Raw genomic sequence first — 16,943 nt, 5'->3', positions numbered from 1 at the left:
TTTCACTATAGTCTCTCCTCTACATCCTCCTCAGTTACACAGCTACCTCCCTAATTCAGGTCTTCATGCCTGGTCTATGACAGTAGCCTTATGGTTGGGCTGCCTGCCTTAAGATTCTTTCCACTCCATCTTCCACATAGATGCTATATTAATATTCTGAAAATCCAGCTATTACCATGCTTTTTTCTCACACACACACACACACACACACACACACACACACACACACACAAACACACATACTCAGAAAGCTCCAGTGACTGTTACCTCTAGAATCAGATATAAATGCCTCTATTTGACATTTGGGCAACTAGGTGGCTCAATGGATAGAGCACTGGGCTTGGAATCAGGAAGACTCATCTTCCTGAGTTCAAATCTGGCCTCAGACACTTACTAGCTGTGCGACCTTGGACAAGTCACTTCACCCAGTTTGCCTCAGTTTCCTCATCTGTAAAATGAGCTGGAAAAGAAAATGGCAAAGCACTCTAGTATCTTTGCCAAGAAAACCCCAAATGGGGTCACAAAGAATTGGACACAATTGAAATAACCAAACAAAATTTGACATTTAACTCTCTTGAAAGCCTGGCCTCTTCCTATCTACTTAACCTTTTAACACATTATTCCTCTCTCTATATCTTATAGTCTAACCCAGGGGTGGGGAACCATATATGGCCTTCTAGGTCCTTGGGTATGGCCTTTTGACTGAGTCCAAGTTTGACAGAACAGATCCTTTTATTAAAAGGGTTTGTTCTGTGAAGCTTGGATTCAGTCAAAGGGCTGCACTTGAGGACCTAGAGGGGATTTGTTCTGTGAAGTTTGGATTCAGTCAAAGGGCTACACTTGAGGACCTAGAGGGCCACAGGTGGCCTCCAGGCTGCAGGTTCCCCACCCCTGGTGTAGATAGATAGATAGATAGATAGATAGATAGATAGATAGATAGATATGTATATATACCTATATACTAATCTATATAGGGATGATAATTGAGCTCCAGGGAGCTGATAAGATCACTAAGAATGTATACAGAAAGAGAAGGGATGATAGTGCTAGACAGAGCCTTGGAGTATACTCACAGTTATATGGATGATAGTCCAGCAATAAGACTGATAAACAGTGCTCAGACAGGCAAAAGAAGAACCAAGAGAGGGCAGTGTCATGAAAACCCATGGATGAGAGGATCTGGGAGGAGAGCGAGTCAACAATATCCAAGGCTGTAGAAAGGGCCCAAAGGAGAACTGGGAAAAGGCCATTGGACTTAGCAATTACAAGATCATTGATAACCTCAAAAAGAACAGTTTCTATTTATTGATGAGGCTGGAAGCCAGATTGCAAGGAATTGAGGAAAGAGTGAGAGCCAAGAAACAATTAATTATCACCAAGTTGGATTTATACCAGGGATGGTAGGCTAGTTCCACATTAGGGAAACAATATAATGAATCATAAGAAAAATAAAGACATCCACAATTGTGATTATCTCACTAGATGCAGAAAAAAGCCTTCATCAAAATACAAAACTCATTTATGCTTAAAAACACCCCTGCAACATATAGATGTAGAAGAATCTTTTTTTTAACAATATAAACAGTGTCTAAAGCCAAAAACAAGCATAATATACAATGTCAACATACTAGAAGCTTTCACAGTAAATAAAGTAGTAAAGTAAGGATGCCCACTCTCCCCACCTTGATTTTATTCAAGAAATGCCATCAATAAGACAAGAGAAAGAAATTAAAGGTGTAAAGATAAGGAAAAAGACTATGCCTATTTACTGATGACATGTTGGTTTAGATAGAAAATCCTAGAGCAGGGGTGGGGTTTTTACTAAATCCCAACTTCACAGAACAAATCCCCTTAATAAAAGGATTTCTTCTGTCAAACTTGGACTCAGTCAAAAGGCTGCACCTGAGGACCTAGAGGGCCACCTGTGGCCTTGAGGCCACAGGTTTCCTACCCCTCTCCTAGAGAATCAATAATTATACTAGTTGAGATGATTAATAGTTTCAGCAAAGTTGCAAACTACAAATCAACAAAAATCAATAGCATTTCCATATAATAATAATAAAATCTTAAGAGGCAACAATAGAAATGTAAATACCACTGAAATTGACTACAAAATGCATAAAATATTGGAGGGGAGTGGGGTCAATTTACTAAAACACGTTCAAGACGTGTAGAGATTCCATTCCAAAGTATTCCATAAAGAACAACTTAAATAGCTAGAGCCAAATTCGGTGTCCATAGCTGGGGCATGCCAATATAATAAAAATGACAGTATGACCAAAGCTAACTTACAATTTTAATGCTATACTAACTATTAAAGTGATACTTTACAGAACTCGATAAAATAATAAAATATTCAGCTTGAGAAACAAAAGATCTAGAATATCAAGGAAAATAATGAAAAAAGACAGGGAAAGGAGAGAGAATAGTCCTTCTAGACCTCAAACTATATTGTAAAGCAACTCTCATCAAAACCATTTGGTAATGATTAAAAAAAATAGAAAATTAGATTAATGAGACAGACTAGGCAAGAGAGAATCAGAAACAATAGAACTCAGTCACCCATTGTTTGATCATTTCTGCCAGACTGCTTTCTAGTTTTCCCAACAGTTTTTTTAACCCAAATAGGGAGTTATTTCCCAAGTAATTTATATTTTCAAGTTTTCCATCCCAGATGTTCATGTAGACTGTTTGTGCCCGACCTGTGGTAGAGCCTTCTGAGCTCATATTTGTCTGATCAGCCACAGTCAGACACACTGTACGTTGACCCCAGCATCATGATATCGTTTTGTTTTTCTTCAAGTATAAAGGACAACAACCGATATTTTCAAGTTTATGGAAAATTGGAATTATGACAGTGATGATAGCAGCTATATATTCGTAATGATGCCGATGATAGAAATGTGGCAGTAATAGCTCAGTGATGATTTTGATTGTGGGTGATGGTAGCAATGTATACAAGATGATGGTACTGATGGTGGGGATGACGTGGTGCTAGTGGTGTGATGGTGCTGGTGGTAACAGTAATGTGACAGGGATGGTAGTAGTGAGGTGACATTGATGATGGTAATAACAGCTTTGTTATAATCATGATGGTGATGTAACAGTGATGAAGTTACTGATGGTAGTACCCTGGTGAGCAACTAGGTGGCACCATAGTGGATAAAGTGCTGGACCTAGACTCAGGAAGAACTGAATTCAAATGTTCCTTCAGACACTTACTAGCTGGGTGACCCTGGGCAAGTCACTTAATCTCTGTTTGCCTCAATTTCTGCATCTGTAAAATGGGGATAATAATAGCACCTACCTCCCAGGGTTGTTGTGAGGACCAAATGAGATAATAATTGTTAATCACATAGCACAGTGCCTGACACATAGTAAGAGCTATGCAAATATTAGCTATTATTATAATAATTATTGCTAATTATTATAACAGTGATGATAGTAGTCATTACACTATTCTGACAGTGATGTTGGGGATGGAACAGTGATGGTGGCAAGAGTAGTAGAGATTTGATAGTGATGGTGGTGCTGATGGAGGCAGTATTATGACAATGATGGTGGTAGGGATGGGACATGTTATTGGTAGTATTTGGTCATTAATCACTGTGCTGAAGGTAGCAGCATTGAGTTAGTATTGGGGAAGCTTCAATGTTGATGGTGCATTATGACCACTAGAACATCAGACTGGATCTACTCAGATGAAATTCAACAAGGTGCCAAAAATCAACCCCACAAATATAAGGCCTATGAAGCATGGATAGGCAACAGTTGTTCTAAAAGAAGATCTGGGGGTTTCAGTGGAATACAAGCTCAATATGAAGTAGCAATGTGATGTGGTAGCCACAAAAGCTAGTGTAATCTCTGGTTGCATTGAGGGGCATAACTTGTAGGAATAGAAATGGAGTAGCCCACTATCCTCTGCCCTCACCAAACCACATCTAAAGTTTTATGTTTGGTTCCGTACATTACTATTGAAGAAGAATATTGATAACCTGGAGAGTGACCAAAGGAGGGTAGCCATGATGGTGACAGGCCTTGAGTTCATGACATATGATGACAGGTCAAAAAGGCCAGACATGATTAGCTGGAAGAAAAGAAAACTCTGGAGGGACGTGATAGCTGTGTTTCAGTATCTGAAGGCATGTCACATGGAAGAGGAATTTAGATCTATTCTCTTTGGCCCCAGATAGCAGAGCCAGAAAGGTGCAAAGAGGAAAATATAGGCATGATGTCAAGAAAAATTTCTAAACAATGAGAGCTATCCAAAAGTAGATGTCTCTTGAGAAGTGGTGGGTTCCCTCTGCTTGGAGATCTTCAGACAGAGAGTGGACAATCATTTGTCAAATATGTAATAGTGAGGGATTGCTTCCTGGATGGATTGGACTCTATGGTCACTGAGGTCCTTTCTAATTCTTAAATCTGTGATCTCTGGGATATGACAGTGTTAATGGTATTGATAGGTGGTAGCATTATGACAGTATCAGTGGTGTTGATGGGAGAGTAATGGTGGTATTCGTGATGGTGATGTGACTATGATGATGGTGCTGTCAGTGGGGATGCAACAATGTCGGTGCTGCTAATAGTAGTTACATTGTGATGGTGTTGATGGTGCTGATATAACAGTGAAGCTGGGGATGTGGGAGCCATGGTGGTACTGATGTGACAGTGTTGGTGGTAATGATAGGACCATGCTGGGAGTGCTGATGTGAGAGTTGTTGAGTTGTTGAGAGTTGTTGGTGATGCCTCCTTAATTCTGGAAGCCTGACTTCTCTTAAAGAACGTGGCCCAGGATTGCATTAATTTTTGGGTTGCCATGTCCTACTGCTAACTTACATTGAGCTTGTAGATCACTAAAACCTTGAGAGTTTTTTTAAAACAAACCACTGCCTAGCCATGCCTCCCTCATCCTGGATCTGAAAAGTTGATTGCTTGAACCCAGGTGCAAGACTTTACATTTATCTGTATTGAACCTCATCTCATTAGATTCAGCCCAATGCTCTAGTCTGCCAATATCCCTTATCCAGACCCATTTTCTTATTATGGTTCTTATCCCACCAAATCTCACTGATACCAATGCAGTCAAATTTGCTACCTCGCATTTGGGTCTCTGGTTCATCCAACTTGTTACCTGCACCATGTGTATTTGTGTATAGACCATGTGAGGCCATGGGCTAGTTGGTTGGTTGGTTTTTACTGGCTTCTGTCTTGCATTCTGTCTCCTGTGAGCTCCTACGTATCTCTAATGCTTATCTTTTTCCTACTTTGTCTCTATGATATCTCTCTCAATGGCTTGCACAGCTAGTTTTCTCCCTGTCCCCTTCCTTTTTAAGTTTAAAACTCTTTTGATTAGATTTGCAATGCTATAGGAAAATACATTCTTATCAGTCCTTGTTAGGTACATTCCATCTCTAGTCATTTTTATATTTCATTTTATATTTTTATTTACGTTATAGTTATATTTTATATTTGTAGATTTTGAGCCATGATCTAGATACCCAAATTCAATTCTTGGACACCAAATTCTTTTCCTCTCTGCTTTATTGGTGCCTTTTGTTTTTATACCACTGTCTCTTCCCAGTAACCCCTTTCCCATAGAACCTTCTCTTGAAATATAGAAAACCAATTAAAATAAGCCATTTTAGCAACAACCTCAGACATGTCACCTGTGTGACATTCCATGCCTACAGTCTGTCATCCTTCTCCTGAGACAAGCAAAGTGTGTATCATAAATAACCCTCTGAAGCCAAGATTTGTCCTGGCATTTTATCTGAATTCTGATGGCTTTTAATGTTCTTTTCATTTGTTTTATTGTTATTGTGTATTTTGTTCCCTTGGTTCTACTTTCTTTGCTCTTATCAGTTCATACAAATCTTCTGATATTTCTCTGAATTCTTCATATCCATCATTCTTTACAATGCAATAATATTCCATTATATTTATGTACCACAGTTTAGCTTAAAAACAACCCTTTTGTTATCATTTCCTTCCCTAGACAGTGCCAGCTTATTCTGGGATTTAGTTCCTCTGAAACTAATCTTACAGAACCATGCCATATTTTTGTATCCATGCTCTGTTACCTGCTCTTGCTTTTATCCTTTGTACCTGTCATTTAAAAATCTAAATTGATTGGTGAGTTCCCTGTGCATTCACATCCATCTCTTTAGACAACTCCCCTTCTTCTTCCTCATTGAATTGTTTCTCTTTATGTCTTCCAAATTTCTTTCTTTTGAGTTTTCCATCCCTCCTAGGACTATGAAATTTTAAGCCATAGGATCCTGTCTAGCCTTTCCCTGAACACTTTAAAATCTGTTCTCCTCAAATGGTAGGGAGAGAACACGTCTGATGACCCCCAGCATTTCTTTATCCCAAATTCAAAATCAAATCTCTCCATAATGAAATACAAACTATATGCTCTACAACATAAAAGTCAGAGATCAGTATGAGCTGGATTATTGATATAATGAGAAGCCAGAGTATTGAAATAGAAAGGGCCCTTGACTTGGAGCCAGAAAATCTTTGAGTCCTGGCTTGGACATTGACTTGCTGTGTTACCTTGGGCACGTGCCTTAACATCTTTGAGCCTCTTTCCTCACCTGTAAAAGAGAGACAACATTTGATCCATTTACCTCACATAATTCTTGTGAGAAAAGTGGTTTAAGCATTAACCTTAAAGCTGGAGAGAAATGTAGGCTGCTACTTTTCCATGGGAGAGGCTTCCACTCACTATGGAAGTGTTTTTGCTTTTTTTTTTTAAACAGCATTGCTCTTATCAAACCTTCCGAGGTTTGATTGGTCTGGCAGTGTTGACAGTGGCAACCTGACAAATTAGGAAAGATGAAGAGGGAAAAAGTCTGTTTGCTTCTTAGAAGTAAAACTGGGGGAAGGGTATAGATTATCCAGAGAATCTCAGAGCTGGAAAGGACTTAACCCCATTTGGTCTAAGGACTCTCTCCAATCTCTCTGACAGGATGTCATCACTCAGTGACAATGTAAGAGGAAATATGGTGTGTGCCCTAATTGACCTCTGCTAATTAAAACAAAAATTGTTGGGCTCCATCAAGAGAACCATTTGTCTTCAGTGATATGATGGGTTAAGCAGGCACAACATCCAGCTACGAGGTTTTTTGGGGGGGGGCGGTTTGTTATTGTTTTCTACCTTGCTAAATGAAAAGTCAAATAGATGAAAGTGGCAAACCCATTTTGATGTGTGTTGATATACTTTCGTCTCTTTCAGGGTTGCCATGGCAACAGCATCCTCTCAAGTTCTCATCCCAGACATCAATTTTAATGATGCTTTTGAAAACTTTGCTTTAGATTTTTCCAGAGAAAAGAAACTGTTGGAGGGGCTAGATTACTTAACAGGTGGGAAAATATTGTTTTCTTTCCTATTTTCCTCTTGTCTTTTAGGGTTATTTTCAATGGTGGGATTCATCTGGTTTGCACTGATTCGGTAGGACCGGTACCTAATTTTAGGTTGAGTTCCACAAACCGGTTGTTAGCAGCGGTGGGGGCGGCACCTCTGCTCTGTTTGAGAAGCGGTTGTTACTTCATTTGAATCCCACCACTGCTTATTTTCCTTTGAATTCATCTGGGGGGGGAAAGGTAATGTTAAAAGTTGCACAAAAATTTGCCCTGCCCTCCCTTTTTAATGCTAGAATTGACCCTGAAGCAGAAGAGAGAGATGTTTGGAACTGTCTAGATTTAGAATATCTCCAATCAGTTGGTGAACATCTGTTTAACCCTCACTGTGTGCTAGGCACTGGGATGCGAGGGAAGGTAAAAACAGTCTTGGCTCACATTGGAATGGAAGAGACCACCTGAAAGCAGTAAAATTCTAAATTATAATGAGATTGTGTTTTCCTTGGGGTCGTCCAAAGTTGGAAGGGAGATGAGAATCTTAACGGGAAGGAAGGTGGAGTTGGGCACAAACCAAGGGTGATAAACTTCGTAAATATTGTTAAGGTAATGATTTTAGATTTTCTATTTTCGATTAAGCTTGATGGCCCCAGACGTCCTTTCTAGCGCTAAACATAGCATCCTATGTATGACCTTCGACAGGTCCCTTCTCCTCCCTGGGCCTCAGTTTCCCCCTCTGTAAAATGAGAGGGTTAGACTAGCTGGTCTCCGAAATCTCTTCCAGCTCTAGATTTAGGAGCCAAATATGGATGCCAAATATTTTTGGTCTCCTTTCTCTGTTGAACTATTGGAAGGAAAAATAACAGCTGGGGTGTCTCCTTACCAAGCTAGTGATGACATTTTGCTGTTTTCATAATGATATTTTAATTAAAGGCCTGCATGTGCAGACTGCTATATTAGACTTTGAACATAATTAGACCAAGAGTCTATTCAGGGGATAATAGATTTAGAGCCAGAAGGAACTTTGAAGGCCCTTGAGTGTAGCACCTTCGTCTCACAGATAACAAAGCTGAGACCTGGAAAAGTAACCTCTTTTGACCAGGGAAATGCAGGTGGCAGAGCTGGACTTCGAACTAGGGTCCTCTGACATCACATCCAGTTCCTTTTCTGCTGTACCATCCTGGCTTGGACCGAGGCATTTGGATGAGGATGAGGCAGTGATAAGGTTTCAGTACTAAGGAAATATTAATATAGAAGTTGGGCTTTGGATAAATCAACACATTCAGAATGTAGCTGAGAACCCAGAGGCCAGTGAGAAATAAGCTGGCTTCTTAGCAGCCAAAGTAGATGTCACAAAGCCCATGCATTATATTTGGTCCATGGTCACCCTCCATCCAGGGTCTCTTTACTCATTCATATGTTGCACCTGGTTCAAACAAGCTTGGTCATATGGTTGTCTCCATAGCCTAAAAGGGGGCTGTCCAAAGTGCGGCCCGCAGTGCGATTTTATGCATCCTGCCTGTGTTTACTACGGGTGTGGAAATTGACATAAATGCTTTAACTAAAGCATTTGTGTCGATTTCTGTGCTTGTGGTGGACACAGGTGGGCCGCATGGGGGCACGTGGGCTGTGTTTTGAACAGCCCTGGCCTAAAACAGCAAAGGGCATGGGAAAACCATCAAAGGCAGGTGCCCCACCTACTATAAGAAGTAACAGCCAACGGACAAACAGCAAAGGAGGAGATTAAAAATATTGAAAGAAGACCTCCATACTCAAAAAACGCTTCAGCGTGGAGCTGTTCTGCGTTAGAGCAGAAGCCTCATGTCCTTCAGTAGCCCAGATGAGAAATCTCGCTGTATTACAGCCCAGTATAATAGTTAAAGCTAATTAGGACAGCCCTGAGTCATCAAGAAAAGGTTAAATGATGTTCATTGTGCCCTGAGAGGGGCAACAAGCATGTAGTACATTTTGGAAAGATTTTAATTAAAAATGGCCAAACGAATTAGGAACATGCATATAGCTGAAAGGGCAAGCTGTCCTCATCTGGAAAATTCACTCGTGTCACTTTCCTCCTGGAGGATGCTCATGGTTACTCTCTAGCTGCAAATGCCATGCATCTTTGCAAGTCAGCTAGGGGGAAAGGAACCGAGAGTGGGCTTGTGTGCTTTGAAAACAAGGGGAATGGGTAGAACTACGAAATGGTTCACAAAAGTTTTTGAAACGGGAGCAGGGATGAAAAGCGAGGTAGACAGTTCATTTTGGGCCCAGAGACACTTTTGCCTGAAATTGCTAGGTAGTTGAGACAAAACCTTTGTGGGGAGGAGGCAAAGAGGGAGGAAGGAGATTGAAGAAATCTCATTTTTCAGTTTCAAGTTGTACCTTAAGCATTCTCCATAAAAAAGTATTCATCAAGAAGATGAGAAAATGAATGGTATTGAAGGAAGAGCTTTGGCTCTGACGTTAAAAGACCTGGGTTCAAATCCTGACTCTCCCAGTTACTACATGTATGACCTTGAGCAAATTACTTAGCCTCATTGGGCCTCAGTTTCTTTTTCTGTAAAATAAGGAGGTTGGACTGAATGGCTCCTGATGACCCTTCCAGCTCTAGATCTCAGATCCTATGTGTAACTTTAGATAACTTCTCCAGGCCTCAGTTTCCTCCTCTGTAAAATGAAAGGGGTCCTGAGGACCCTTCCAGCTCTAGATCTTGGATCTTATGTGTAACCTGAGATAAGTCACTTCTATTCTCCAGGCCTCAGTTTCCTTCTCTGTAAAATGAAAGGGTTGGACTGGATGGCCCCTGAGGGCCCTTCCAGCTCTAGAACCAGGATCCTATGAGTAACCTTGAGCAAGTTACTGCCTTTCTCTGGGTATCAGTTTCTCACTCTGTAAAATAAAGGGGTTGAGCTAGCCGGGCCCCAAGTTCCCTTCCAGGTCTAGATTTAGGTCCTGCGTTGGCATAGGCAGTGGGAGGCACTATCATGACAATGCCAAGCCCAGAAGCCCTCGCCCTCATTCTGTGTGTTCTTTTCCTACAGCCCCCAACCCACCGTCTATACAAGAAGAACTTTGTACTGCTTCCCATGACACTATCACCGTCCACTGGCTCTCAGAAGATGAATTCAGCATCAGTTCCTATGAGCTGCAGTATACCATATTCACTGGCCAGGCTAACTTCATCAGTAAGTCATGGTGTGGTTGGGGCCTGTGGCCAGAGATAAGAAAATGTAAGGAAGCAGTAAGCTGCTCAAGATTGGCCGGGGCTGCACGAGGCAAGTGTTTCCAAACTGTCCTGTGTTGCTGAGCCCGGTGTTTCTCAGGCAGTGTGGGCCCAGCAGTGTGCACTGAGCACTGGGAGGCTCCCACTGATGTGTCATTGCTCCAGCTCCTGCCCTCTGGTGGGTTGTCCCCAGGGACATACCTGCCTCTGTGGCCTTCACCTCCTCACCCCCTCCAATCCATATCCTGCCACCTTCCCTAACCGGGCCCCAGCTCGGAGCTTGTCTCCGAGGTAGGCAGTCTGGGACATCTAAAATCATGGGGGACATTGCTGGGTTGGGAATGCATGTGTGCCTTTCTCACTCTGACCCTTCCTTTTCATTGTTGTGGTCAAACATGCTTCGCAAAGCTCTACCTCTCCCGGGTCCCCAGTTTTCTTCAGTGGACACAACAGTATCCTTTCCCTCTGTCACTTTTCTTCCTTCCTCCCTTCCCCCTCCTTAATGAATTGGAAGAAATTTACAAGTGGGCCACAGGATGCGAAGCTATGGTTTAGCCCCAAATGTGTCATTGGTTCTTTTGAATCATGTGTCTGTTCAGACCTCAAGCTTGTTAAAACAATATGGCGCCAGGACCCATCAGCCATCAATTAGGGATGTTTGAAATAACAGCAAAGGGGAATTAAAGCGTGTGTGTTGTGGGCAGGGGGGTGGAACCCATTTCCATGCAGAGGCAGCCCCCATGGGACACAAGCATTGTTTTCACCATTGTTTCCATCTTTATGTTTCTGCCTTCTTGGCTTATGTTGAGGGGAGTTTCCCAGACAAGAGTCATTGAGTGGGCTGTCAACCTTGGGGAATCCTGCAGATCAAGCTGAAAGCACTCAGCCCAGGCAACCCCCCAAGAAGAGACCAGGCAGCTTTTATATAGGTCAAAGGTATTTTTGCTTTTGCTTTAAAGGACACATGGTGCTTTGTAGAGGAAGCTTTAGAGGTTAGTCTTTTCACTAGCAGTAAATCTAAATCTAAGTAAATCTAAAACTAAGCACCTACTATGTGCTAGGCACTGTGCTTGGCACTGGCAATACAAGTACAAAAAGTGAAGCCATTCCTACTCTCAAGGACCTCACAGTCTAATGGGGGGGTGGCGTAGACAACATGTACATATATGAATGTATTCAGACTAAATACAAAACAAATACAAGATAGTGAGGGAAGGAAGGTGCTAGCAGCTGGGATGAGGAAGGGCTTCATGTAGAGAGAGAAGCTTGAGGTGGCAGGGAGGAGGACATGGATTCCAAATGGAAGGCACAGCCAATGTAAAGGCATGGAGATGGGAGATAGAGTGCTATGTATGAGGACCATGCTGGCCTATGGCAAATTATTGTGAAAGTAGCCCCTGTGGTGTAATGGAGAGAAAGCAAAACTTGGAGTACCAGCTCTGCCACTTACTAGCTATAGGACCTTAGGCCCGATCACCTAATTTCTCTGAGTTAAAATCAGACTCATATAAGTGAGTCCTGCGCTAACCATCCAGCAAAGTCATTGTGAGAATCATAAGAGGGAACCTATATGAAAGCACTTCCAAAAGCATGTGTGGAGGGTGGTTATTGACATCTGTTCCTTCATGCCACCTCCAGTTCTCTCCTCACATCTAACCTTCTCCCAGAGCTGCCGCTAAGTGGCCCAGTGGACTGATAGAAGTTTCCCTCCCTTGCCTTGGCAATGACTAACTTTTGGTAGAGTTCGTGGCCCAAAAGACAGATGGCAGGAGAGAGGAAGGGAGACTGCCTGACCGTTCATTAGGACTTTAGCCTTTCAGTGACTCTGTGATCTTGTCAGTATAGGTACTTCCCTTCAGAGGGGCAAATGGAGACCTGTACATGCCTTCACATCCTCTTGACGAGGCACTCCTTTTCTCCATTGTCCTTAGAGGATGTACCCAATGTACTGGTGGCCTTCCCCAGCCTTCAGTCATGTCTTCACCATGTGCTTAGCCCACCTTTTCTGGTCGTACATTTCACAGAATCATTGACTCTCAGAGTTGGAAGGGACCTTGGCAGCCATCTTAGTTTACTGTGTTTCTTGAACAAGAATCTCCTCCCTGACATCCTTAATAAGTGGTCCTCCAGCTTTGCTTGAAGACCTCCAGAGAAGGGGAATCTACCACCTCCCACAGCAGTCCATTGCACCTTGGAAGATCTCTGATTGGCCCTAAGTTTTGCTTGCCATCTCATCTAAAGCCCTATCTACCCATTGCTTCTAATTCTGTCTTCTGTGTCTAAACCATAAGTTCACTTCCTCTCCTACAGGAGAATCTTTCAGATACATAAGATCGTAGATTTCGAGCTGAACAGTACCTCAGAGGTCACCTAAACCATGAGGAAACTGAGGCACAGAAAAGTTGAGTGACTTGTCCATGGTGACACAGCTAGTAAGTAAGTAGAGTCAGGCTTAAAGACATCTGCATTGTCTTCTCAAAGCTAAATATTACTATTCCCTTCCCCCAGTCCTCATATAGGAATATCTTAAGGCCCTTCCTTCACCATCCTGAATGCCTCCTCTGGACCCTTTCTAGCTTAGCAATGACCTTCCTAAAATGTAGCTTCTAGAACTGAACAGAGTACTCCAGATAAAGCCTAAACAATGCAGACTACACTGGAGCCATTGTTTCTCTCATTCCGGACACCATGGTTCTCTTAATCCAACCTAAGATAACATTCACACTTTTAGCTGACATATCCCACCATTGACTTATACCAGACATACACAACTTATAAACTTCTTCGGGCCACAGATAGGTTAGAGTAGAGACAGACTGACAGTGGTTGATTGCCGCGGGTCACGTGACAAACAGGAGAAAGTGCATAGTGGCAACCCTACATTTTCACTGACCACCCAAAATCCTTTGGCGGGCCACAAACGGCTGGTGGGTCATATGTTATGCTGGCCTGGCTTAAACTAATCTTGCAGTTTCACGAATGCCCCACCCCAATCTTTTTTATAAAAAGGATGTCCAGTCTCACCTCTCCCATATGGTACTTGTGAAATTGATTTTAAAGTGTAAGACTATATTTGCCCTTATTAAATGTCATCTTAGATTTGGGCCAATCCAGGCTTTGTGTCATCTCCAAAGGTGATCAGCATGCCATCTATCTGCTCAATGACATCTCTGATAAAAATGACTTGACAGTTTGACTTGCAGATCTCTCATGACAGCTAGGTGAGTGTAATGGATAGAGCTGGATCTGGAGTCAGGAAGACCCGAGTTCAAATCCTACCCCTCTTACTAGCTGTGTGACCCTGGACATGTCACTTAACCTCTATCAACATCAGTTTCTTCATCTATAAAAATCAGGATCAGAATTGTACCTACTTCCCAGAATTATCATAAGGATAAAATGACATAATATTTGTTAAGTGTTTAGCAAACCTTAAAGCACTATGTGTCTCTCAAGCTTATCCCCAAGAATAGCATGAGAAATTTTGGAAATTTTATGGCACTTTTTTTGTGTGAATCTCCTTTGGAACCACACTGAAGCCAAGTAGATCCACCATACATTTCTCCATCGCTATCTGGATCGTCTGCAATTTTTATTCTTCTGATTTGGTGTTGTGTGGTTTGCAGTCTTATAGCATGACTATACACTATTGGCATTAGAATTACCAGAGAGTAACAGAAAGTTTAAACTACTATGTAGTTTCCTACAATTAAATTCACCCTGCTCTCTTTCTCAACTTCAACTCTTGGCTAAATTCTCTATCTGCAATGAATATAAATTGATAGAATCACTCAGTGGGCTACTCATCCAGGAGCGTATCATAGTTTAGCCAAATAGGTATTCATCATCCACTTGGTTTTCCCTGTGTGGATAGTTAGGCTGAACTGTTTTGAGTGATTATGGACTTCATTTAAGAAAGTCTGTAGTACTTTGGGGACTGATGCAATTAGCATAATTTCATCAGCAAATGGGAGCATCTGAAGGGACTCACCATCTATAGCAAACCCTTCTATCTAGACCCTGCATTCTATAGGCTCTCTTCCATGAGAGTGGTGAACACCTTTGGTGAGTATCCATCCCTCTGTTTAATGCCTTGCTTGATATAAGTAACCAAAGAATCATTGCACAGTTTTCCCATAGTTGTCATGTTATCAAGGAATCATCTATGACCTTAACTTATGCTTGGGAGATACCCTCTTGAAGGAGGAGAACCTTTACGGTGCCATATTGTTCTACGGAGGCAACTATTTGTTTGTTTTTTAATGATCAAACAACAAACTTAGATCTTGTATTCTTGTATGACTGAAGACCTGAACATGTCATAAGAGATTCTTCTGCAAAGTTGTCCCCGTTCCCTTCTCATGTTTTCAACAAAGATATCCTTGATAGAAGCAGTAGGTATAGTGGTTAGAGAGATCTGGCCTCAAAGCCAGGAAGAGCATAGGTCGAGTCTTGTCTTTGTGAAGTCTAGGCTGTGTGATCCTGACCAAGTAACCTTTCCTCTGACTGCCCTGGGCAACTCTCAGAGACAAGAAGTTGCATAAGAGGTGATAACCTGTATTAGTAAAGAAGTTTCCTCATTTGAGAACTCTCTAAATAAACCAATGAAGTCAGAGGTCCAGCTTCTATCACTATTCTTGATACCTACATAAGCCATTCTTCTAAAAATTTCACAGATATGAGAAAGACATGTGTGTTACTAGTTGTTTCTTCTTGATCGCTCTCTCTCTTTATATAATATACTATATTAAATATAGGATATCAATATATTTACTATATTAATTTTTACATAATATACTGTATTAATACTATATGTGATTTTTTTCTACCCGTATACTATATTTCCCTTTTTTTCAGCTGTCTTGAAAATCAGTTCCCCCACGCTTTAGAATTTGTATTGTCTCTATCCCTGACTTCGTTTGGATGTACTCAGCATAGTCTAGCTGGTCTCTTTCATTTATTAATCCTGAATATTTTCCAGTTTTTTTTGCCCTCCTATCTACTGCCGCCTTCTGCATCGATGTCACTGCGTTTCAAAATAATCCATTTACCTGGAGGATCTTGTCAAAGTCTTCAGAGAATTTCTCTGCCTCATAGGTTACAGTTATTCTCATGGTAGCCTTTTTGCTTATGCTCACCATAAGCACTGCCAGATGAAATGACCAAGTATCCCAGGAGATGGTGTTTCTTGCCACCTTTGAGTGCACAATGAAATCAAGTCTGGCAAATCCTTTGCTTGTCACTCCAAGGAAGGAGGACCTGGGAACTGTCTTTCCACTTAGCCATACCTTCCTTATGTCTTCTGGTTTCATTTAGAGTGAGAACCTATCTTGCTGTGGCTCAGGTCCTCCAAGTGCTATGCCACTTTGTCTTTGGACAAAGAGTTTACATTTATAATATCAACAGGGAATTTATTTTTGAGAGATGATCCAAAACCAGTGTGATATCTAGCACATTCTGTCACCTTTTCTGCTACTCTTCCACCATCATTGAAGGAGCCAAAAGGGACTATGTGGGACCGGGGCTCCATTTTGCATTTTTTCCTCTGGATAATCCAACTAACTAAACCAATCATGGCCTAGGGCCCTCAAGGGCTCTGGGCTTACACAGATTGGGTTCTACACTAGGAGCCTAATCCCAGGGGATCCATTTCTCTCTAGGTGACAGCTAGGTGGCACAGTGGTTAATGCTGGCTCTGGAGTCAGGAAGACCCAAGTTCAAATCCAACCTCAAGCATTTACTAGCTGGGTGATCTTGGGCAAGTCACTTAACCTCTCTTTGCCTCAGTTTCCTCATCTGTAAAATGGGGATAACAAAACCTAACCTCTCAGGATTGTTGTGAGTTTCAAGTGAGATCATAATTGTAAAGCACTTAGCACAGTGCCTGGCACACAGTAAGCACTATATAAATGTTAGCGATGATGAGGAGGAGGAGGAGGAGGAAGAGAAGGGGAAAGAGGAGGAGGAGGATGCTGATGCTGCTCCCACCCCAGAGAAAAACACCATAGAAGTCTCCAAAATACAGCTTAGATATAGCTCATATCTAGGACTTCCTCACAGGTGGGTGGCAGGGTCCCTTCCCCCAAAGGGGCACAATGTACACATCAGGTATGGGACAGCATTTACTTCACCCATGATAGAAAACTCATGACATGAAGGGCACACGGTTATACACCAGAAACAAAACATTCAAGTAGCCCATCATACTCATGAAACTACCTCCCCAAAAGGTAAAGACTCTTTGTGGGACTACTAAACAAAGATTTCCCACTCCCCTCAACCTTTACCATCTGAGCCATTTACAGCAGCATCATGGAAGGTTGGCAAGGCCTAGATCACCTGCCCCACCATTGTGTAGTCCCTA

The 16,943-nt window shown here is 41.9% G+C and overlaps 1 protein-coding gene across 2 annotated transcripts in view; it reads left to right on the top strand.

Annotated features, from left to right (window-relative positions):
* Positions 1-16,943, top strand: part of MID2 (midline 2) — a 98,581-nt gene that overhangs the window by 68,163 nt on the left and 13,475 nt on the right. The window contains exons 6-7 of one of the 2 annotated variants that reach the window (XM_036740502.1): positions 7,238-7,365; positions 10,398-10,541. In XM_036740502.1, coding sequence (XP_036596397.1) covers positions 7,238-7,365; positions 10,398-10,541 — 272 coding nt within the window. Of the gene's footprint in view, positions 1-7,237; positions 7,366-10,397; positions 10,632-16,943 lie in introns of both variants that reach the window. The other variant, XM_036740501.1, reaches the window with a different exon arrangement.

The sequence above is a fragment of the Trichosurus vulpecula genome (assembly GCF_011100635.1).
Source record: "Trichosurus vulpecula isolate mTriVul1 chromosome X unlocalized genomic scaffold, mTriVul1.pri SUPER_X_unloc_1, whole genome shotgun sequence".
In the NCBI taxonomy this organism is placed as follows: Eukaryota; Metazoa; Chordata; class Mammalia; order Diprotodontia; family Phalangeridae; genus Trichosurus; species Trichosurus vulpecula.
This window is presented reverse-complemented; position numbering and strand designations above follow the sequence as displayed.